The 24,679-nt window shown below is 40.2% G+C and overlaps 1 protein-coding gene across 1 annotated transcript; it reads right to left on the reverse strand.

Moving 5' to 3' along the window:
- Positions 1–961: 961 nt before the first annotated feature.
- Positions 962–10,221, reverse strand: LOC132594639 (RNA-binding motif protein, X chromosome-like). Its single transcript, XM_060293111.1, has 9 exons — positions 10,113–10,221; positions 9,298–9,404; positions 6,810–6,961; positions 6,652–6,674; positions 4,517–4,660; positions 3,245–3,356; positions 2,174–2,302; positions 1,987–2,075; positions 962–1,239 (listed from the first exon to the last, which is right to left on the reverse strand). The coding sequence occupies exons 1-9, from the start codon at positions 10,219–10,221 to the stop codon at positions 962–964; spliced, it is 1,143 nt and encodes a 380-aa protein (XP_060149094.1).
- Positions 10,222–24,679: the final 14,458 nt, after the last annotated feature.

Genomic DNA, 24,679 nt, shown 5'->3' on the forward strand with positions numbered 1-24,679 from the left:
TCTTAAACTCATTACATTCACATGTGTAAATTTTCCTTTCATTTATACTATTGCTTTTTTTTTTTAAAGGAGATGTTGGGGGTAGGAGTTTATTAATTAATTATTTATGGCTGTGTTGGGTCTTCGTTTCTGTGCGAGGGCTTTCTCTAGCTGTGACAAGCGGGGGCCACTCTTCATCGCGGTGTGCGGGGCTCTCACTATCGCGGCCTCTTTTGGTTGCGGAGCACAGGCTCCAGACGCGCAGGCTCAGTAGTTGTGGCTCACGGGCCTAGCTGCCCCGTGGCACGTGGGATCCTCCCAGACCAGGGCTCGAACCCGTGTTCCCTGCTTTAGCAGGCAGAATCTCAACCACTGCGCCACCAGGGAAGCCCTATACTCTTGCTTTAAAAGGATAAAGGCACATAGAATGTCAGTAATAATGTAAACATTGTTTTTCAGCCTTTTTGGAGACTTCTCAAACCTTTTATATGTTTAAGCTTTCAAAAAGGAACATGTAATTTGTTTAGCCTAACTGGAGAACAGTCACAGCTTGCGATGGAGAAATAACACATTGCTTAATTTTGAATACATTCATGTTCAAAGACACAAAGGAAAAGTTTAGGCAAACAGCACAATTCATCCTCCAAACAAAAGTTTTATGCTTGCTTAACTCAGCAGTATAATTAACAAGAAATATTTCATGAAATTTTTTACTCTGAAAATTCTGAGCATTACATTTTAAACACAACTTCTACTTTTCAACTAACATTAACAACTATGAAAGTACTTTGAATAATTCCATGTTGTCATTTTCTCTGAATATTCATAAAGGGAAAGTTAATATATGCCTCTTCCCCCCAAACCAACATTTTTGTTTTAGTAGTAATCAAGCATCAATTAAAGAAAACAACTTAAACTTTTCCTTTGTAAAGAACATTTGGTACATAACTGAGTGTTATTTTTAATATCTGCTTTGGCCCTCTCATTCATATTGGCTTCCCGCATAACCTCCCCTGGAAGCCCCACAACCTGAGCTACTGTATGAGTCACGAGGAGCAAGGTAGCCCCCATTCACAGAGGGTGGAAACCCTGGTTGTTCTTGTCTTCCACGCTCACGACCACTTGAATAAGTATTACTTTGGCTGCTTGAGTAACCTTCCGGACCTCCTCCATATCCATCTGTTGTATTGCTATCATAGCGACTGCTTCCACCGTAAGTCACAGGGGCCCTTTGTGCTGCTAGTGCACCACGGGAGTCACCTGTGAAGTTAATGATTCATAAACTAAATTTAAACATTACAAATTTTTCTGGTATCATATAACATGACTTAAAGTGCTAAATATTTGAAAAGATAAGCTTTATCTGTCTCTGCTATGAAAATATAAACTATGTAGCAACAGTGAAGGGCTTTCACATTTATTTAAAAGAGTGAGCAATATTTTTCAGCCTAAGTAGTTTATTTTAAAGTAAATGTTATTTTCTGAAAATGGACTGAAATTCTGACCTTCATAATGTTCCTATGCTTCATACTTTTAACAGCACTCTACTGATTATTTGAAAATGTTAAAATAGGGGCTTCCCTGGTGGTGCAGTGGTTGAGAGTCCGCCTGCCGATGCAGGGGACACGGGTTCGTGCCCCGGCCTGGGAGGATCCCGCATGCCGCGGAGCGGCTGGGACCGTGGGCCACGGCCACTGGGCCTGCACGTCCGGAGCCTGTGCTCCGCAGCGGGAGAGGCCACAACGGTGAGAGGCCCGCGTACCGCAAAAAAAAAAAAGAAAAATGTTAAAATAGTTTTTCTGTAATGAGAAAAAAAGATGAGACTGTCAATTTACCCTTCATTGCATTTTAAGTGAGCTATTAAGAAAATAATTCAAAGGTCTTTAATTTATCAAAAAGGCCATGCTAAACATAGTTTTACCTTTGAGGAATTGAAGTAAAATTAGAGTAAACAACGATCTGGTTAAGTCTAATTCTATGATTTACAGGTTGTAACTGGACTCTTACCGTAACTCCCATATGAATCCCTGTAAGACCTTCCACTTCGATATTCAGAATAATCTCTATCACGACTTCCACCACAGCCATCACGATCACTAAATTTAAAAGAATGACATAGATTTAAATTACGTGTCACGATCACATAATTTAAAAGAATGTTTTTATTTGATAAAAACACAAAACTTTATATTACCTATGTTCTCCAGAGGGATGATCATTCCAAGAACTTGAATGTCCATAATAACGGTATGCATTGACTCTACGTGGTGGAGTATAATCCTTGCTGTCTCGGGAGCTTGGATAAGCTCTGCTTGAATAAGTTAAATAAAGCAGATAAAATTTTAAATGCAACTTATAATATCCAGAATATATAAAGAATTCACACAACAGAAAGACAAAAAATTTTAAACGGGCAAAGGACTTGAATATACTTTTGTTCAAGGAAGATACACAATAACCAACAAGGACATGAAAAGCTGCTCAACGTATTTATTATGGAAATGCAATTCAAAACCAAAATGAAATATCTACTTTGCACCTATCAGACTGGCTATAATTTAAAAAAAACAAACAGAATATATCAAGTGCTGGTGCAGATGCAGAGAAACAAATCATGTATGTGCGTGGCAGAAATGTAAAATAGTACAGGCTCTGTGGAAAAGATTAGCAGTTCCTTAAAAAATTAAAGAATTACTATATGTCCCAGGAATTCCATTCCTAAGTATATATACACTCAAAAAGAATTGAATACAGGTACCCAAATGCTTGTACAGGAGTATTCATGACAGCACTATGATGGGAATAACCCACACAGATGGATAAACAAACCATGTTAACCACACATAAAATGGAATATTTAGTCAGCCAAAAAAAAAAAAAGATCCGAAGTAGTGATTCATGCTACAGCATGAATGATCCTTGAAAACATTTATGCTAAGGGAAAGCTGGATAATAAAGGTCACATAGTGTTTGATTCCATTAGTATGATATATTCAGGATTAGATAAATTCATAGATAAGGACACAGATGGGCACCTACCAGGGACAAGGCGGGAGAAAATGGGAGTGACTGCTTATTAATTTTATTTTGGGGTAATGAAATGTTTTGGAACTGAACAGAGCTGGTGGGTGCATAACACTGTTAAGTGTACTAAATGTTACTGAATTGTTCACTTTTAAATGTTCAATTTCGTGTTAGGTAAATTTCAGCAAGAACAACAAAATTAACCATGGCTTAATTCATATACTGTGTTTTTTCTTACCTATCTTTAGTAGCATAACCACCATCTCTTCGTGACATATAGCCAACTCTCCGAAAAGAGACTGGCTCTCTGTGAGGAGAAGCTCCATAATTTTGTCTTCCACGTGACACTGAGCCTTTAATTTAAAAATGCTTGTGTTTAAGTATCTCAAAATTGACAGTAATGTTTCGAAGAAAAATTCAAAAGTCTGATATCCTTCCTCTCTCCAAAATCATTTTAAAAAACTACTCCTTCTAAAATTCCATTTATGCACATTTTTGTTTCCCTTTAAATGATACCACTGAAAATTTTATTTTCGGTACATCTCCCGTTCCCTATACATTTCACATACCCTTTCAATTACCAGCAGTAGGGAAAACTTCTCAAAATTTGAGCAAATAATTAATTTTTGGTAACTACTGTCACATATTCAATCACCAAGTGGTTGGCTCTCTCCTTTATGTGTACAACCTTAATTATTGACCTTTTATGATGATAGCAATAGTGACTTCTATTGTTTATTAGCAATAAAGGGCTCATTTGAAAAACACTGTACCACTTCCAAAATATGAAACTATCTCCCATAAATAATGTTCTCTTCATGTGTTAATTCTTATTCCTAATTCCTAGAGGTCACTAGGACGTTGTTTGTTCTCTTCTCTTGTTTGTTCACTAGGCTAACCATCTAATAATGGAAAGGGTAGGCTTCTTAGCTTCTGTTGTATTTGGAAGTCAATACCGTGCTACATTTGGCTTCATTAATATTCTACACATAAAATGGCAATTTGAAAATGACTGTTTCAAGTCCGTACCATATTAAGGATCAGAAAACAGTGCTAAAAAAGTTAAGAGCACAAACTACAGTTCATATGGCAAGTTTCAGTTATTGTTTATAATAATTAAATAAAAAACCAGGTGGCCAATATACATAGCTAAACTACTCTACAGACCAGAACATTCTCTCACAGGACATAGTTTTCATGAAAATTCTGATATTCAAACTATGTGATAAAGAAGCCTACTAACCAAAAAGTGTTAGCAACAACTTAAATTAAGAGGAATTCTATAGCAAACATGGACATACAAGCAATGTTTTCCCCACTGCACTGCTAATCACCTACTACATGTATAATTAGAAACTAAAAGATTATTTCCCAACCACAAATCAATCAATAAATTAGTGATTGGTAAACATGTTCATATACTTCTCACTTTCCATTTTGCTTAAACATTCTGTTTAAAATAGCTCACTTTCATTAATAAGAATCAACTGTCTCTGCATTACATAGCATTTACCTTGTCTTCCCATCTCACTACTGCTTGGTCTTTGAGCAGATCTTTTAGGAGGAGGACCTCCACTTCTCGAAGATGGTCCTCTTTTAACTGGAAAGGGTCCCCTGGAAGAACTCGCATTGAGACTAGGAGTATATCCACCACAACCTGTGTTTAAATGAAATCTTTTTAGTTAACTAGAATCAACATTTTTTCATTGGTCAAGTTTCACTTATTGTTATAAATTTTCACTAAACAATTACCCCAGTCTTCAGCTTTCATATTTGTCTAAACCAGTAAGATTGTTTGCTCATATGACACATAAGTTAGTACAGTTCAAAGACTTACTGTAAAAGTCAGTTTGGAAAATCTAGCAAGAAATTCAAGAACCACTGGTATGAAAGCAGTTTGGGGAAAAGACAGAGAGTACAGAAAAACCTGGATAAATTAAATGTAAACCTGAATTTTTGATCAGTTTAGGAGGAAGATGATAAGTTATTAGTTATATAATTCTGGTGTCAAGGAAGCTTTTTTTTTTTTTTTGCGGTACGTGGGCCTCTCACGGTTGTGGCCTTTCCCGTTGCAGAGCACAGGCTTTGGACGCGCAGGCTCAGCGGCCATGGCCCATGGGCCCAGCCGCTCCATCCTAGGTATAGATCAAAACATTAAAAATAAAAAAGATGAATAAAAAATGCATTACCTAACAGTTAAGTATATACATACAAACAACCCCCTTTGCAGGAGAATATCTGCTTATAACTTTACAGTTGGCCCAGTATCCCTAGTTCTGCATCCATGGATTCAACCAACCTTGGATCACGTAGTGATGTAATATGTATGTATTGAAAAAAAATCTGCTTGTAAGTTGACCCACAGTTCAAGCCTGTGTTAGTCACAGATCAACTCTTAATGTTGATTTTTCAGTGAAAAGGGCTATGTTGCGTTCAATTTTAATAGTATTTAAGAAATGCACATTAAATACTGAAAATTTATGTTGTACCTTTCTAACCAGAAAGATGTTTAGATATATTCCAATTCCCCTGTAGTGCCACAGGCAAGAAAAAATGAGTATTCTTACACATGGCAGAATACGAACTGGTAAACTTTTCTCAAGATCAAGTTAGTGGGAAAAGAACAAAACTATGTTATCTTAAAATGGGCACACCCTTTAACTGAACTTTCAAAAAACATTTCCTAAAATTCACACATCTAATTAACACAAAAAGAAACCAAATGTTTTATTTCTGAAGACTGGTTATGGTTAATAGGTGAAGCAAAGGTTGTTAAATATATGGAAGTTTTTGAAATACAAAGTGCTTTTCCTCCTTTTCTTACTAAGTAGAAAACTTCTCTGAAAAAATTCAAAAAATATATTTTCAACGACTTTCTCCTCTAATACACACAGAAAGAAAACATACATGTTTCTGAAGCAGAGGTTTTTACTCTTTTCCTGAATCAAAGACACCTTTTAGAATCTAAAGCCCTATTTATTTCCCTAAGGTATTTTCCCCCAAATGCAAACAACAGACCCAGGGAGGAAAGCCTCATATCAAAATGACAATGGAGATTTGCTTAGATTTCTGAACACATACACTTAAGACAAATACTGCAAGGTGAAACCTAAAATATGAAGTGTTTATCCCTGAATTGTGGATATTCTGAGTGACTTTTATTTTCCGCGGTGTAGTTTTCAAGATTCTCTAGTATTTTTATGATGCAATAAGTCTACTCTCAGAATAAAATTAATCAATGTATTTCTAATAGATTATTAATGAATCATTGACTTAAACTCATATAAAGTTATTGGCCCTAAAGTGAAAAATTCTAATGTATGATCGATAGTAGTACACTCTGTAGAAAACTTCTTGAAGAAAAGAGGCAATTAGTAATAATGGTAAAAGAGACTGAATTTAGTTTAAAATTTATGCTATTTCCCTGTAAGGTGATTAACTTTTTGCATATTATCTAGTTAAGTCATTTTATAACTACAATAAGTCCTTACAACTTAGAAATACTTCTATCAATGTAATTCATCATCTAATAATTCTTACAGACTACTTTGCTCATAAAGGATGGAATAAAAACTGAGATGTTTCTATACAGTTAAACTTAACGATTTTTCGGTCCTATGGCTGCAGCCTTGTATTTTAAAACATTACCCAAGTGTCCTCCACGTGAGGGATGCTCTCTTGCTCTTCCATTTCCTCCTCTTCCATTTCCTCCTCTTCCATTTCGTCTTCTTCCATTTCGTCTTCTTCCATTTCGTCCTCTTCCATTTCGTCCTCTTCCATTTCCTCCTCTTCCATTTCCTCCTCTTCCATTTCCTCCTCTTCCATTTCCTCCTCTTCCATGTCTCGGATTTCTCAGATGGCCCCTGTTTCTTGCAGGAGGTTGTGGTCTCTGTTTACCACCGCTGTCAAAAGATGGTTTGTTGGCTCGCTCTACTTTAATTGCTTTTCCATCCAAAGACTAAAAAGATTAAGTATAACATTAGTAACATTACATCAAATTTATTTACTACTGCACTAGTTCAAGATCAGTATTTTTTCCACAAAGCAAACATTTTCTTCTGAAATGATTGTGTCCTTCACCGTGCCAAATAAATGAGATTTAATTAGTAACAGTCTTTCAGTAAGTCATCCAACACAAAGTGTATGTATTGGCAGTTACAGCTCCCTGAAATGTCCTCTGGTATTAAAAGAAGATTAATACCTCTCACTTATCATGAGAGAATATACCCTTTTATTTTCTATAATGGATAACTAAACTCACTTCATTTCTGTACTTCTACCATTCAAAGTTTTCAGTGTCCCAAGGGTATATAAAAGTATACGTGTCATTTAAAAAATAAAATTATTCATTGGAATAATGGAATTATCCATTATTCAAAATGGTTATTCCTACTCTAATTATTTTTAGCATTTATTAAATATTAAGAGAAAGAAAATTTTCCAACATGATTGTTGTTCTGTATTTACTTCTAATAATTTCCCTGGTTTTTTTTTTAAATAGAGCACTTATCTGGTCCTTAACATCTCTTGCCTTATTCAATTGTTTAAACATGTCCCCAAAGAGTAACTTATTATAATACTACTTCATATTCTTATGTTTCAGAAATGCTTACATTTCTTAATCTTCCAACAGCTTCCTAAATTAACCTTCTATAGATGCCAAAGTAATTTTTGAAAACATAATGCAAATCATCATATAATTGCTCTACATAAAACACTCTAGCTGTTTCATGTTATTTTTGGAAAACAATTTTAAATGCTGAATTCCTACTAAGACTTCTGGTGGATATGGATGGGCCCTGGCCCAATACAAACAGCCTCAACAGCCATGTGTTCCCACCTTAGGACCTCCTTTTCTGTTTCTGGGTCCAAAATATTTCCCATAGACTTATGAATGGCTGCCTCCCTCCCAACATTCAGGATATAACATTGTTAGATCTATATGTATAGACATAGTGTCCACCACTCCCCTTAAGCTCTAATGAAATTACTTACTTTATTTCCCTTAATATTTTTCCATATGAAATTGCATTTATTTTTACTTGTATGCTTCTCATCTTTCACCCTAGAACACAAGTGTCCAAGAAAATAGGTATTTTGTCTTACCCACAACCATTAATCAATTGCTAAATCAATGCCTGCCAATAAAATATCTGTTGAATAAAGAAGTGAAGACTAATGTCTACACAGACTACGCGTTCTTGTGCTTGAAAACAAAGAAAATGGGGGTGGCGGATCACCATCAACTGTTCTTCATAATGCAACTTTATCTCTGCACCCAAAATAAAATCATGAGTCAAAGTCAACTTTTAGGTACTACCATACCTTAAAATATGAAAGTAAAGTAAAAGGGTCAACATGTGCCAAGTGCCTGCAGCATACCAGAAACCAAGCTATAGAAAAAGGGAATTAATGTATGTGTTCCACACTATGAGAACTGAGAAGCACTGGAGGTAATTTTAACAATTAACAATTCACAGTATGATGAATATAAAAAGATATTACCTGCAATATAAAATGGGAAAAATATTACCTACAATATAAAAAAAATCTTGGAGCAAATATGCAATTAAAAGTACAGTTTTGGGCTTCCCTGGGGGCGCAGTGGTTGAGAGTCCGCCTGCCGATGCAGGGAACACGGGTTCGTGCCCTGGTCCGGGAAGATCCCACGTGCCACGGAGCGACTAGGCCCGTGAGCCACAGCCACTGAGCCTGTACGTCCGGAGCCGGTGCTCCACAACGGGAGAGGCCACAACAGTGAGAGGCGCGCGTACCCGCTCCCCCACCAGAAAAAACCGCCGAGACTTAAAAATAACAGTATGGGGGTTTTCCATGGTGGCACAGTGGTTGAGAGTCCGCCTGCCGATGCAGGGAACACGGGTTCATGCCCCGGTCCGGGAGGATCCCACATGCCGCGGAGCGGCTGGGCCCGTGAGCCATGGATGCTGAGCCTGCACGTCCGGAGCCTGTGCTACGTAACGGGAGAGGCCACAACAGTGAGAGGCCCGCGTACAGCAAAAAAAAAAAACAGAAACAGTATGGGATATTGGGGAGAGCTCTACAGGCTAAAACTTATTTACTTTTATGTTTGAATGCTAAAACAGGTTTAAAATATATTGTTAAAGCTAATGTTAATTTCAATCTCTTTCCAACCAGACAATCCAGCACTTATGTGACAAAAAGGAGAGTGAAGGCTTATATGGCATTATGTTAGTTTAAAAAATTAGAAAAAAGAGAAACAATCTAGAAATAGTATTAAATGGAGAACACAAAATATTATTAAAAGACTCTTACCTTTCCATTCATATCTTTGGCAGCATCCTTTGCATCTGCAGAATTCTCAAAAGTAATAAAAGCAAAGCCTCTAGACTTGTTTGTTACCCGATCCTTCATCAAAATAACTGTAATACACATAAATCTTTTTAATTTAAAATTTCACATAAAATTGAACTTTTCATATTTTCAAAATAATCAATCCTTTGACAATTTCTCATAAGGCCTCCTTAACTCAATTTGATGTTATGGACACAGTACAGTAACAACCTCCTGAAAGTTACTTAACACTGAAACAAAAAACAAAAACACATAAACCAAAAAAACCCTTTCCATTTTATATCATTTCCAGTATTTTAAAAATAGAGTCAATAATTTCAACCATTCTACAATTAGCATATCTCTTCCCATTTCATGTCCTATGACTACAGTATATTTAAAAAGCCCTGGGACTTCCCTGGTGGTCCAGTGGATAAGACTCCACTTTCCCAATGCAGGGGACACGGGTCTGACCCCTCTTCAGGCAACTAAGATCCACATGCCGCATGCCACTCGGTGTGGGCTTGATCCCCGGTCAGGTAACTAAGACCCTGCATGCTGCAAAGCACAGGTCGGGGGAAGAAAATAACGCTGCTTTTTTCCCTTCTCAGTAGTAGGAGCCCCTAAGGTGTACACTTTCCCTCATTGCCCAGTGCTTTCCTAATAAAAAGTAGAAACTTAAATAAAAAGTGCTCATGTGTTAAAAACAGAAAAAGCATTATAACTTAGCTGTCCAGTGGTGTATGTTTAATACACATTTGCTTTGAATAGATATATATATTGGTTCTAAAAATTACCTTCCATAATGTGACCATATTTCCCAAATACCACTTCCAGAGAATTTTCATTGGTGTCAGCATGGAGGCCTCCTATGAACAGTTTCCCAGGCTGATCTGCTTCCACCATTTTTCTGTAAGTAATTAAAAATATATCTTTATACTCATAGCAAAAAATACATTATAAGCCAAAAGTATCAAACTATTACACCTGTTTAAAACTCAAGTAAAGTACCCAATATCAGTGAAATTATTTGCCATTTCTTACTTAAAAGAGAGGAAACTTGAAACACAAAGCAAAATAAGCCCTGGCATAACAAAGGCTCCATTTTTTATAGATCTCTTACAAAAACCTGTATGTAAAAATCAGATTAGAAGGCAACTGTAAATTCTTTTGAGCTGCAGGGTTCAACGCTTCATTTCCAAAAAACAACAAAAAAATAAGCAATAAAAAATGCTCCTGGATTCTACACATCTAACAGTTAATAAGTTTTATGAACTGTGCAGAAAATACCTTAAACATTATTTTCAAAATTTTCCCATCTACTCACATTTTTCTTGATTATGCATCAAATACTGTTTAAACTTCAAAAATGGTAAGTCATAAAAGCAAAGGAGGGAGTTACATCCTTTACTGAGGGAAATTTAAACTGTTTTACTTATACTGAGAGACTTTAAGAAACACTGGTCCAAAGAGAGTAACATACTTTATGTGCAAAATTAAAATCTGACGGTTTTTGTCAAGTGAATCAACATTTTGACATCTGATAACTAAAGTTACAGGTTTTAAATCATTTAAGTTAAAATAGTTAGGTATCTTGCCTCTATTGTTCAGTACCTCTGCTTTCACAAAGAAAACCCGTAAGGAAAAAAAAAGTGCACGCGGAACAAAATGGCGCCCTGGTGTACGCTCCACTACCCGCAAGTGAGAGAAAAAAAAAACTTAAACAGCAAAGAGGGTACGCGTTAATCAAAGGTAAAGTTCTCAGTCCGCCCCCAGGTGTAAACAAGTTAAACAGCAAAGAGGGTATGCCGCTAATCAAAGGTAAATTATCTACTCGGTATTCCCTCCCACAGCATTTCAAACCTATCTCCACCCCTCTCCCCACCCTCTCAATTCACGGACAAAATCCAGGAACTTCACTGGCTTTCCACTGCTGCCTTGGGAACTGATTATCTGGAAGAACAAAACTTAAACGTACTGTTCAAGAACAACTGATAGACTTCTGGAGACAGTGTATATTCAGACATATGTCTACAAACACAACTTACTCGGCTCTTAAATCTTACAGAGAAAGCCTGAGAGAAAAATCAAAATCTGAATTACCATGCTTTCTCTGGGAACAGGAGAAGATACAGGTATCAACTCTTTCTCCTGAGGTATAAATTATTCTCTCCTCCCTAAAATGCCGAATTCCTTACCTTACTTTGTCCTCTTCTTCAGAAGTCTTCCTCCCGCGTCTCTTCAGACGACCGCTAAAGAAACTAACGGTCAAGAGCAAGCGCTCTACTTATAGAAAGATGATAAGGAACCGGATGTAGCGCTGGGTGGAAGAAGGGATGAGCTGCACTAGAGTTAGGGAAGATGAAAGATGTAGAGGTGGGGGAGGGGTGAAGAGAGACACTCGCGAGAGCAACTGGCGAGAGCAACTCGCGGGAGAAACTCTGAAGAAAACTGCAACGACACAATGTGTTCTCTACTTTTTTACTGCATACATTTCCCAGTTGCTTTAATTTAATCAATATAAAGGAGAAGGGCTTTCCTGGTGGCGCAGTGTTTGAGAGTCCGCCTGGTGAGACAGGGCACATGGGTACGTGCTCCGGTCCGGGAAGTTCCCACATGCTGCAGAGCGGCTGGGCCCGTGAGCCATGGCCGCTGAACCTGCGCGTCCGGAGCCTGTGCTCCGCGACAGGGGAGGCCACAAGGGTGAGAGGACTGCGTATCGCAAAAAAAAAAAAAAAAAAGTAAAAGGCAATTTGGGGGAATAATGTGAACTTCCATATAATCAGTAGGGAGAGTTCAGGGATTTTTTGATACATGAGAAATGGGGAGGACCAGATCATGAAGCATTTTGCTTGCTATGCAAATATGCTACCTACTTTATTTTTTAGTGGAACTGTTCAAATAATTTTAAACAGAAACGTGAATGTCTACAAGATAAAATGCATATGGTACTTTAATATGATACAAAGGAAGGCAGACAAAAAATAATCTAAGCTTCAAAATTTAGTAGTTATATGAAACTGGGGAAACTACCTAAACTCTTAAATTTACCCAGTCTACAGAAACAAGATGATAAAGAATGATCAGATAGGGTTATTGTGAGGGAAAATGATGTACTGAGCACATTGAACACAACGTCTAAAAACATAATTCAGGGTTCAAAACAAAAGTGTGGAAATATTGTAATTGTTTTATATTAAGTGGGAGCCTGAGATTAATTTGTAATCCTGCCTTTCTTAGAGACTGGTCAAAATTATGATACAGTTTTTTTTGTTTTTTGGTTTTTGTTTTGCTATACGCCGGCCTCTGACGTTTGCGGTCCCTCCCATTGCAAAGCAGAGGCTCCGGACGCGCAGGCTCAACTGCCATGGCTCACGGGCCCAGCTGCTCCGCGGCATGTGGGATCCTCCCGGACTGGGACACGACCCCTTGTCCCCTGCATCGACAGACGGACTCTCAACCACTGTGCCACCAGGCAAGCCCCGAAACTGTTTGTTTTCAATTATGTTCCTTTGCATATTTTGTATAAAGTAAATAATCATTGTATACTTGCACTAATAATAAGCCTAAAAGAGCATAGGAAGACATGACAGAACACACACACGATTGGAGTGAAGAATAATTATTAACAAAAAGATATGAAAAATAATTAGTAGAAATCTTTGGTGGATAACAAATGATTTAACAGAAGACAGTTTACCAATAATTATTCAAGAAGAAGTAGAAACCCCAGAAGTAAATTATAGTCAATTCTAGGGGATAGCTGAAATTTTGCTAAAAAAGCTAGTATACTGATGATAAATATAAATAAATGCTATTACTCAGATGACAAAGGTTGTGTGTCAATACTGTTTACAGACGTAACCTCTAAAGATAGCATGCACAAAATGTATGACAATACAAATGGTAATGAATTAGAAACAGGGCCACTTCCTTTCTGGGAATAACTACTGCAGACTAACTGGTCAAATAAAAATGTCTAATAAATATTGTGGGCTGGCTACTATAGGAAGTGCTTCATTTACTTATGAATTTTACTATCTCATTTGATTATTGCCACAGTCCTATTGACTGCTATTCTTATCCTCATTATACAGATTAAAAACTTTTTTTCTCAGGTATGTGCAACACTTTTTGAAGAAGAAAACAGTAAAATTCTTTGAAATACTTGAAAAATGACTTGAGCAACTGGAGATGGATGTTCTAATATGACTTCCATATGACCTTAAATAATATGTAAATAATATTAATAATGTGAATGAAAATTATAAGGTTATCTCATATATATGTATATATGTATTAAGGTATTTATATTTATATATGTATATATCTGTGTATATTACATATTTACTTATATATAATCTGTATATACATATTACACCTATTGCATTCTCAATTAGATTTTTAGAGTTTATTTAGAAGAATTAACATTCAGAAATTTAGAGCATATTCTAACAAATGGCATCCTTTCTGGATATTAAAGAGGATTATAAAGCCATGGTAAATGGAATGATTTAGTGAACACACAAAAAAGTAATAATCAGAAAGCATGTCCATAATAATAAAGGAACAACTGGTAATTTTAAAGTGTTCACGATAAAACAGAAGGCAAAGCGCAATCAATACATTTTGCTATCGAATTTTTAGATAATATTGTGGGTAGAGGAACATGTTGGATATGTTGCATCTGCATGGATAGATTCAAGAAGCAAAATTCAGACTATAGGAGACTATATGGGATAATCAATATGGATTTATAATAAATTGAAAAAAATAAAGAATTGAAGGGGAAAACTGTTTTAGAAAACAATTAAAAACATTTGAACCAATTGCAAAGTTCAACTCTTATTTGCATTTTATTTCAGTGAAACTGAAAACATTTTTAGTTTGCCATTTATGAGAAAAATGGAAATTTGAACATACTTGATATTTTATGATTTTTAAGACATTATTAATATCTTTGTGGGTTTTCTCTAGTAATGTGATGGCCTACAATTGTCCATTACATATCTACTGACTTGGCTTGACCAAACTGTAATCAGCCTTCGCTCCTCCTCACAGTGTACTAAACTTTGACCTGTCCCTCAACTTCGGGGAATCACTAATATACTAAGGTCAGAACATATTCTGTAACAGCTTATTCTGAGAATCAGCTGGCAGGGGAAACATTTTCTATTAAAATACCCCTATTTTACCTCCTGCTCACCCCTCTGCTTCTGTCCCACTAGGTTTCTGCTGCCCTTGCTCATCCTTTCCTCTTAAAAAATACTTTTTCTACTTGATGTTGAAATACTTGAAGATTCTGAAATCAAAGTGTTCTTCTATTCAATCGTCTTTGTGAATAAACTCTTTCCTTACCTAGGTCTTAATTTGGTTTTCAGTTTTCTGGTGCTATGACGCAGACAAAGTGTTGAGAGCCTTTTGATCTTTATCATCCTGACTAACAGTGCTGCCCAAACCGAAGGGGTTCCAGCCCAGGATTTGTGTCTCAAATGAAAAAGTGTAAATGTTACCCTTGAGTAGAACTCCACCCTAACTGAGGCCTTAAACGGAGGTGTTCTCTCTCTGTTGCCCAGGAGTGGATAGCATCATGAGACAGATAGTTCTTGTTCCCCAAGAACATGGCACCAAGCAGGTGACATCAGGAGTTAGTCAGCTTCTACCCAAGACACTGGAACAAGGTCCCCAGCTTCCAGGAATTCCTTATCTTTCTACCCTCACCGTTTTAACTGTCTTTCTTTGCTGATCTTTCATCTCTGTCCACTCCACCATCACTTTTGCTATCCGTATAACTGATCCTATTACAACTGTAGCTCTCCATAATAAGCCTCACGTTGTATTACCTAGTTTTAAATTAATTTTTCATAGGAGTAGAGTTGATTTACAATGTTGTGTTAGTTTCTACTGCACAGCAAAGTGAATCAGTTATATATACATATGTCTCCCCTCTTTTTTAGATTCTTTTCCCACATAGGTCATTACAGAGCACTGAGTAGAGTTCCCTGTGCTTTCCTTTGGAAACCTGCAGTTTTCCCCAAATTGCTATACTGTCTCAGGTTTAAGGGCATCCTTTGTGTTCACACTTAGTGAGGGGGAACTTTAGATTTTCTCTGTAGACTTCAATACTTTTTAGAAAAGGCAATGCATATTTCCACTGTAACATAACCAACAGCTGTTTCAAAGATCTAGGTATTTTAAATTATACTACTTTGCCACCAATACAAATACTTACACTATTATTACGGGAGGTCAAAGTACATATTCCTTACCTTGTTCTTTTAATACAGTATACTGAGAAGGTCCTAAATACAATTTAACCTTTACTTGGAACTGTGTCCTGCCATCAAAAACTTGGGAACTTTCCTCTTCCAAAATGGATGGGACAGTACTTTCATCAAAAGGGTCATATGAACTCTGAAGTATAAACCCATCTGACAACCATTTTCATGAACTCTAGGTAACTCCTAATGAGACATATTTATGACAGCTTTGCATATTAGTATCTTTCTGCCAGATGAGCTGGTATCTGTTATCTAGCTAATTAGTCCCTATCAAATCTTTAACTAGATTATCTTCTTTCCTCACGTTAACTACATTTTTACCTCTGATTTAAGTTTTCTAGGAACCTGATGAATCTACAAAGACATGTGACAACTACAACTTAGGTGCAGAATTCCACCTAACCATGCATGTGACCTTTCTTGGTCACGAGGTTCTCAAGAAACCTTAAAAAAAGAGTAAGAGATTGAGAGTTCAATTAAAAATTTGACTATTGCAGCAGAAGACAAACATGCAACCTTTACTCTTGGAGCTTGTGCTGTGTAGGCCATTCAGAAAGGTCACCAAAACTCCTGCATCTTCCATGTTCTCCTTTAGTAAATAACTATGACTGTGGGCAATCTTATCGAAACTACCAACATCATCACCAGGGAACTCCAAAACTCCACTGAGTATTCCTTCATAATTGACTGGCATTGAACATGATTCTGGCTTCCTGCCTGTGGCCATTCTGTTGTAGCTGGAAGTACCTTCTCTGCATGTTTGCTGAAACCTCTCTGTTGTCTATGCCATCACCAAAACATTCAGACATCTCCTGAGCTTAGTCTTCTATGGTATTGTCCCTTGTTCCTTGAACTGAGTCTGCTTACCCTCAGGAATGTGTAGATCTCCTGAGCTGAGTCTGGACCTCTGAGGAGGGTCTTTGTCACCTAGGGTGGACCTAGGTTTCCTTGTGTTGAGTGTGAACATGTTCAGGTATTGTTTGGAGATAACTGAGCTGAGCTGATTGGGTCCCTGTGCTGAGTCTAAATGTCTTATGTGGATTTGTCATCTTCTGTGTTAGTTTTTCGTGCATCTTTATGTGGATGGAAGATCCATAATTTGAGCTGGGAGCCACCTACCATGAAATTTGAGGTCCTCGATCTAAGTGTGGCTATCCTGAGAATATCTGGTTTACCTGCGGTTTTTAATGGGCCCAATAGGTTTTGGTTCCCTGTTATGGGTATGGGTATACTGTGGTGGGACTGGGTCTTCAGATAAGGGTCTAAAACCCCTGTGATGTGGCCTGGGCATGCCTTAACTGAATTGGGGTCTCATAAGGTGGGTGTGGGATCTGTTAACATAGATCACTGGCCCCCAAACTGACTCTGGGTCACCTGACTTGCATCTGCAGTAACTACAGGTGCATTTGTGTTCTCTGATTGTGGCTTGGGATCTCTTGAGCTTACCTGGGGTATCTGAAGCTGTCTGTAGTCCCCTGAGGTGGGTATGTGATCCCTGAGCTGAGTATGCACCCCCCTGGTGTGGGTCTGGGGATTTTGTGAGTATCTGAGTCTCTGTGGTATTTTTTTTGAGGATGTCTGATAGACTTCTGGAGACAGTGTATATTCAGACATATGTCTACAAACACAACTTACTCGGCTCTTAAATCTTACAGAGAAAGCCTGAGAGAAAAATCAAAATCTGAATTACCATGCTTTCTCTGGGAACAGGAGAAGATACAGGTATCAACTCTTTCTCCTGAGGTATAAATTATTCTCTCCTCCCTAAAATGCCGAATTCCTTACCTTACTTTGTCCTCTTCTTCAGAAGTCTTCCTCCCGCGTCTCTTCAGACGACCGCTAAAGAAACTAACGGTCAAGAGCAAGCGCTCTACTTATAGAAAGAGGATGAGGAACAGGACGTAGCGCTGGGTGGACAAACGGATGAGCCGCACTGGAGTTAGGGAAGATGAGAGACGTAGAGGTGGGGGAGAGGCGAAGAGAGAAACTCGCGAGAGCAACTGGCGAGAGATTCTCGCGAGAGCAACTGGCGAGAGCAACTCGCGGGAGAAACTCTGAAGAAAACTGCAGCGACAGAATATGTTCTCTACTTTTTTACTGCATACTTTTCCCAGTTGCTTTAATCAATATAAAGGAGAAGGGCTTTCCTGTTGGCGCAGTGGTTGAGAGTCTGCCTGCTGATGCAGGGCGCATGGGTTCGTGACCGGATCCGGGAAGATCCCACATGCTGCAGAGTGGCTGGGCCCGTGAGCCATGGCCGCTGAGCCTGCGCATCCGGAGCCAGTGCTGCGCAACGGGAGAGGCCACGACAGCGAGAGGGCCGCGTACCGCAAAAAAAAAAAAAAGAAAAAAAAGTAAAGGCAATTTGGGGGTATAATGTGAATTTCCATATAATCTAGGGAGAGTTCAGAGATTTTTTGATACATGAGATGGGGAGGACCAGATCATGAAGCATTTTGCTTGTTATGCAAATATGCTACTTTATTTTTTAGTGGAACTGTTCAAATGATTTTAAACAGAAACATGAATGTCTACAAGATAAAATGCATATGGTACTTTAATATGATACAAAGGAAGGCAGACAAAAAGTAATCTAAGCTTCAAAATTTAGTAGTTATATGAAACTGGGGAAACTACCTAAACTCTTAAATTTACCCAGTCTACAGAAACAAGATGATAAAGAATGATCAGATAGGGTTATTGTGAGGGAACATGATGTGCTGAGCACATTGAACACAACGTCTAAAAACATAATTCAGGGTTCAAAACAAAAGTGTGGAAATACTGTAATTGTTTTATATTAAGTGAGAGCCTGAGATTAATTTGTAATCCTGCCTATTTTCGAGACTGGTCAAACTCATGATACTGCTTTTTTGGGGGTTTTTTTGCTGTACGCCGGCCTGTCACCTTTGCGGCCCCTCCCATTGCGGAGCACAGGCTCCGGACGCGCAGGCTCAGCGGCCATGGCTCACGGGCCCAGCCGCTCCGCGGCATGTGGGATCCTCCCGGACCGGGGCACGACCCCGTGTCCCCTGCATCGACAGACGGACTCTCAACCACTGCGCCACCAGGCAAGCCCCGAAACTGTTTGTTTTCAATTATGTTCCTTTGCATATTTTGTATAAAGTAAATAATCATTGTATATTTTCACTAATAATAAGCCTAAAAGAGCATAGGAAGACATGGCAGAACACACACACGATTGGAGTGAAGAATAATTATTAACAAAAAGATATGAAAAATAATTAGTAGAAATCTTTGGTGGATAACAAATGATTTAACAGAAGACAGTTTACCAATAATTATTCAAGAAGTAGAAACCCCATACGTAATTTATAGTCAATTCTAGGAGATAGCTGAAATTTTGCTAAAAAAGCTAGTATACTGATGATAAATATAAATAAATGCTATTACTCAGATGACAAAGGTTGTGTGTCAATACTGTTTACAGATATAACCTCTAAAGATAGCATGCACAAAATGTATGACAATACAAATGGTAATGAATTAGAAACAGGGCCACTTCCTTTCTGGGAATAACTACTGCAGACTAACTGGTCAAATAAAAATATCTAATAAATATTGTGGGCTGGCTACTATAGAAAGTGCTTCATTTACCTATGAATTTAACTATCTCATTTGATTATTGCCACAGTCCTATTGACTGCTATTCTTATCCTCATTATACAGATTAAAAACTTTTTTTCTCAGGTATGTGCAAGACTTTTTTGAAGAAGAAAACAGTAAAATTCTTTGAAATACTTGAAGAATGACTTGAGCAACTGGAGATGGATGTTCTAATATGACTTCCATATGACCTTAAATAATATGTAAATAATATAAATAATGTGAATGAAAATTATAAGGTTATCTCATATATATATGTATATATGTATTAAGGTATTTATGTTTATATATGTATATATCTGTGTATGTATATTACATATTTACTTACATATCACATGTATATACATATTACACCTATTGCATTCTCAATTAGATTTTTAGAGTTTATTTAGAAGAATTAACATTCAGAAATCATTTAGAGAATATTCTAACAAAGGGCCTCCTCTCTGGATATTAAAGAGAATTATAAAGCCATGATAAATGAAATGATTTAGTGAACACACAGAAAAGTAATAATCAGAAAGCATGTCCATAATAATAAAGGAACAACTGGTAATTTTAAAGTGTTCTCGATAAAACAGAAGCCAAAGCATAATCAATACTTTTTGCTATTGAGTTTTTAGGAAATATTGTGGGTAGAGGAACATGTTGAATGAGACTGCATGGATAGATTCAGAAGCAAAATTCAAACTATAGGAGACTATATGGGATAATCAATCTGGTTTTATAATAAATTGTAAAAAAAATAAAGAATTGAAGGGGGAAACTGTTTTAGAAAACAATTAAAAACATTTGAACCAATTGCAAAGTTCAAACCTTATTTGCATTTTATTTCAGTGAAACTGAAAACATTTTTAGTTGCCATTTATGAGAAAAATGGAAATTTGAACATACTTGATATTTAATGATTTTTTAGAAATTATTAATATCCTTGTGGGTCTTTTTCTAGTAATGTGATGGCCTACAATCGTCCATTACATATCTACTGACTTGGCTTGACCAAACTGTAATCAGCCTTCTCTCCTCCTCACAGTGTGCTAAACTTTGACCTGCCCCTCAACTTCGGGGAATCACTAACATACTAAGGTCAGAACATATTCCGTAACAGCTTATTCTGAGAATCAGCTGGCAGGGGAAACATTTTCTAATAAAATACCCCTACTTTACTTCCTGCTCACCCCTCTGCTTCTGTCCCACTAGGTTTCTGCTGGCCTTGCTCATCCTTTCCTCTTAAAAAATACTTTCTCTACTTGATTTTGAAATACTTGAAGATTCTGAAATCAAAGTGTTCTTCTATTCAATCGTCTTTGTGAATAAACTCTTTCCTTACCTAGGTCTTAATTTGGTTTTCAGTTTTCTGGTGCTATGACGCAGATAAAGTGTTGAGAGCCTTTTGATCTTTATCATCCTGACCAACAGTGCTGCCCAAACCAGAGGGGTTCCAGCCCAGGATTTGTGTCTCAAATGAAAAAGTGTAAATGTTACCCTTGAGTAGAACTCCACCCTAACTGAGGCCTTAAACGGAGGTGTTCTCTCTCTGTTGCCCAGGAGTGGATAGCACCATGAGACAGATAGTTCTTGACAGATAGTTCTTGTTCCCCAAGAACATGGCACCAAGCAGGTGACATCAGGAGTTAGTCAGCTTCTACCCAAGACACTGGAACAAGGTCCCCAGCTTCCAGGAATTCCTTATCTTTCTACCCTCACCGTTTTAACTGTCTTTCTTTGCTGATCTTTCATCTCTGTCCACTCCACCATCACTTTTGCTATCCGTATAACTGATCCTATTACAACTGTAGCTCTCCATAATAAGCCTCACGTTGTATTACCTAGTTTTAAATTAATTTTTCATAGGAGTAGAGTTGATTTACAATGTTGTGTTAGTTTCTACTGCACAGCAAAGTGAATCACTTATATGTACATATGTCTCCCCTCTTTTTTAGATCCTTTTCCCATATAGGTCATTACAGAGCATTGAGTAGAGTTCCCTGTGCTATACAGTATGTCCTTAGTCTCTGTTTTCTATATAGTAGTGTGTATATGTCAATCCCAATCTCCCAATTTATCCCTCTCCCTCCCTTCCCCCCTTGGTGTATTACCCCTCTTTATCTTCTTCCTTACATGAGCTGTTTCCCCCGTAAGAATTACTCTGTCCCTTCAAGGAGCCCCAGATGTATAGTATTCCTTCACATGATTCAGAGCTAAACCTCACAGTCCTACTTCTGATTGATTTTATCTACCCACTTTCCTTTGGAAACCTGCAATTTTCCCCAAATTGCTATACTGTCTCAGGTTTAAGGGCATCCTTTGTGTTCACACTTAGTGGGGGCTCTGTGCATGTTTAGCAGTAAACATTAGGGCAGACGGGAAAGGCGCCCACTTCCTCTTTTCAGCCTCTCCTTCAGAGCCTAATTTCTTCACCCAAGTGCTGGATCCATCTTCAAGACATTGAAGCACACACGTAGCCACGAACTGGTTCCCAGTGGCCTCCCACAGCTGCCTGAGGGGGAAAGAGGAACCAGCTGAGGGCAAACACCTACAGAGCAAAGGGAGCCCTGGAGCACCTCTCTAAGCAGACGGCCCGGGGACACGCGAACCAACCTGAGAGCTCCAGGAAGAGGAAAGCGTGTCCCAAGTCGGCTGGGCCCCTAGCACCTTGTCTTCCTGTATGGTGCCACAGACAGGGGCACGGGGAATGGAATCGAGCCTGCGTGCTCCCTACGGTCACCCTGTCCAAGGCAACCGGGAGGAAACAGCACACAGGTGCACGTGACTCAGCTCCCACTGTGCCCACTTTCAACCACACCGTCCCGTAGGCAGGGCAATCGTTCCAAGAACAACCCGTGGAGCTAAATGTGCACATGGGCTAGATCCACAGAGGGGAGGCGGGGACAGAAAACAACTGGAACAGTAAACAAGGGGGCGCTGACCAAAATCCTTTCTCCTGGAAACACGTACGTGTAGAGTTCTGCTCAGGTACCTGCCCGTGTGTGGTGTGTGTGTGGGGGGAGTGGGGGGGGCACGTGTGTGCACGTGCGTGCTCAGGAATAGGCACGACTACTGTCATGGATGCGTGGACGTTGGGATGGACGCGGGGACGTGGAAAAGCTTAAAGAGCTCAGAGAACGTACGTAAACTGTGGGCCAGTTGAAGCCCCCAGGCCAGGGAATCCAGCCCAGAGATCCCACCCGTGGAGCAAAGTGTAAGTGGCATCACACGCCAGCACCCTCGACCAGGGGCTGAGACTAGAGGGAGGAAGAAAGCACCTGTGGAAGGACAGGGAGGATGCAAAGTACATGAGAATCACAAAGGGCCCGATGCCCAGGCCCAAAGAGGAAAGACCCACCCCCCACCCCTCCAGCCCCACTCCCATCCCAGCTACAGCCACCTTTATCTCCTTCTCCAGTGCACGAGCAACCTTTCCCCCCACCCCTGTGTAGGCCCTTGAGAAACACCTGGCCTTTTTTCCGTAAGGTTTGGCACACCGACCCACACCGAGGCATAACCGACTGCCTCACACTGATTTTGCTGGTTTAAGACATCACTCTAATGTTCTGACAACCCTTGTGGCTCAGGAGTATGGCCGTGATGGCTTAGCTGGATTCTACCCCTGCTCCCCTGTCCCACAAGACTGGGGCGAAGGGCTGGGCTGGGATGTGATCTCATTTGGAAGGTGGACGAGCGCAGAACCACTTTCACAGGGCATCCTTAGGGTCGGCAAAATTCACATCCTCGGGTTGGCAGTGGTGAAGGCATGCATGCGTGCGTGGTGGCCCTCGACTGGGTGCAGTCCTCAGCACCTCAGTGTGTGCGCACGTGTCCAAATAAAGTTTCTGGCGTTCCCCAGTGCCACCAAAGAGTGTCTCCCCCGCTCGGTCTCTCAAAAGACAGGATGGCCAAGTCAACTTCGTCTCGTGCCATGTGTCAATGTCCGTTCCCGGAGGGACGCTTGTCACCTTATATTGGCTAGCAGAAAGGCAATTTATGCCTGCCACTCAAGCGTTTGAAAGGCACTATGCAAACGTGTGGTCACACGAAGTCCGAGAACCCGTGGGTGCCAATCACACACGAGGAGAGGTCTTTTGGTGCCAGGCAAGGTAGAATTTCTCGGAGAGTTTAAGCATCCAAAGGGGATCCCAGGAGAGTGGGCCACAGAGGGAGGGAGCAGATACATACAGAAACAAGAACGCGCACGCACACACACACTCACACATTCACAGACACACACACACACACACACACACACACACACAAAGACAGAGGGGAGACAGACACTCAGACGGAGCTCTTCACTGCGTGGCTTTTCTGCTCTTGAGCAAAGGAATTCAAGTCGAGCAAAGAGCTGGGTTTGCCGGACACTCCCCTCTCATGCCACAGAGCTTCGGGCTCTCTGTCCCCTGGAAGAAAAGTATCCAGCAACTTCGGCCACCATGCATTTCCTTGTACATTTTCTGAGAGTTCCCAGTGCTTAAAGGTCCCGAGGCAAACCGGATTCTGATTTCCTGATTTTGGAGCGGGAACTCCTGGCTCCAACTGGCACAGACCACATAGGTATCACAGGGCACCCGGGCACCCCAGACGCAAGGCCGGAGGCCTCCCTGGAGGCCAGCTCCTTGTGGAACCTGGGCTGCTAAGTCCGGGGGACGGAAGGCGTGTTTTGGCGGACCCGGCAATCCCGGAGACCGGCCTGTTTCCACAGGGCGAGGGCCGAGGCAGCCGAGGGTGACGCCCACTGTCCTCGCCTTGATTGGTCGTGATGGGGCCGAGCGGCCTGGGCGTGGCTTGGAGCTGCTTCCTGCCACCTGGACACGCTCGCCTGGTGGCCAGTGCTCCTGCGCATGAGTTTCAGCTCTCTTCACCGCAGAGGCTCCTGGGAACGGTTCAGCCCGCAGCGAGGCGCGATTGTAGTCGCTGGGCGTGAGTGGTGCTCGGCCCACGTGCTGAGCTTTCAACTGCCGCCCCTTCGCCGCTGCCCCAGCTCAGAGCCAGGTCCGCATGGGCAGTGAGGCGGGACCCGGGGTCGTCCTAGGTGTGGGAGGGGGGTCCTCAGGAAGCAGGGGCCCGCGGGTCCCCAGGTGTGGTGCGGGAGGTGGGTAGGGTGCTGGCCCTAGCTGATGGGTGGGGCGAGGAGGCCGCCATCTTTATCGGGGAGGTGGTGCGCCAATGCGCGGCCCTGTTGGAGGGAGAGGTGGCGCGGATCATGGAGGTGTTTTGGCAGCCTGTGGAGGACATGATGGAAGAGCTGGAGGTGGTGGCGGAGAAGCAGCAGCAGCAGGTGGTGGCGGAAGAGCAGGAGGAGAAGCCTCAGGAGCAGGGGCAGGAAGAGCCAGGGCCGTCGCCGAAGAGCGCCTCGCTGGAGGCGCTGAAGGTCTTGCAGTTACAGCTGGAGTCTGTGAATAGGGAGTGCAGCCGACAACACTTTCGTCTCAAGGTCACAACACTTCGGAGGCGGAAGC

The sequence above is a fragment of the Globicephala melas genome, chromosome Y, assembly GCF_963455315.2.
Source record: "Globicephala melas chromosome Y, mGloMel1.2, whole genome shotgun sequence".
Taxonomy (NCBI): domain Eukaryota; kingdom Metazoa; phylum Chordata; class Mammalia; order Artiodactyla; family Delphinidae; genus Globicephala; species Globicephala melas.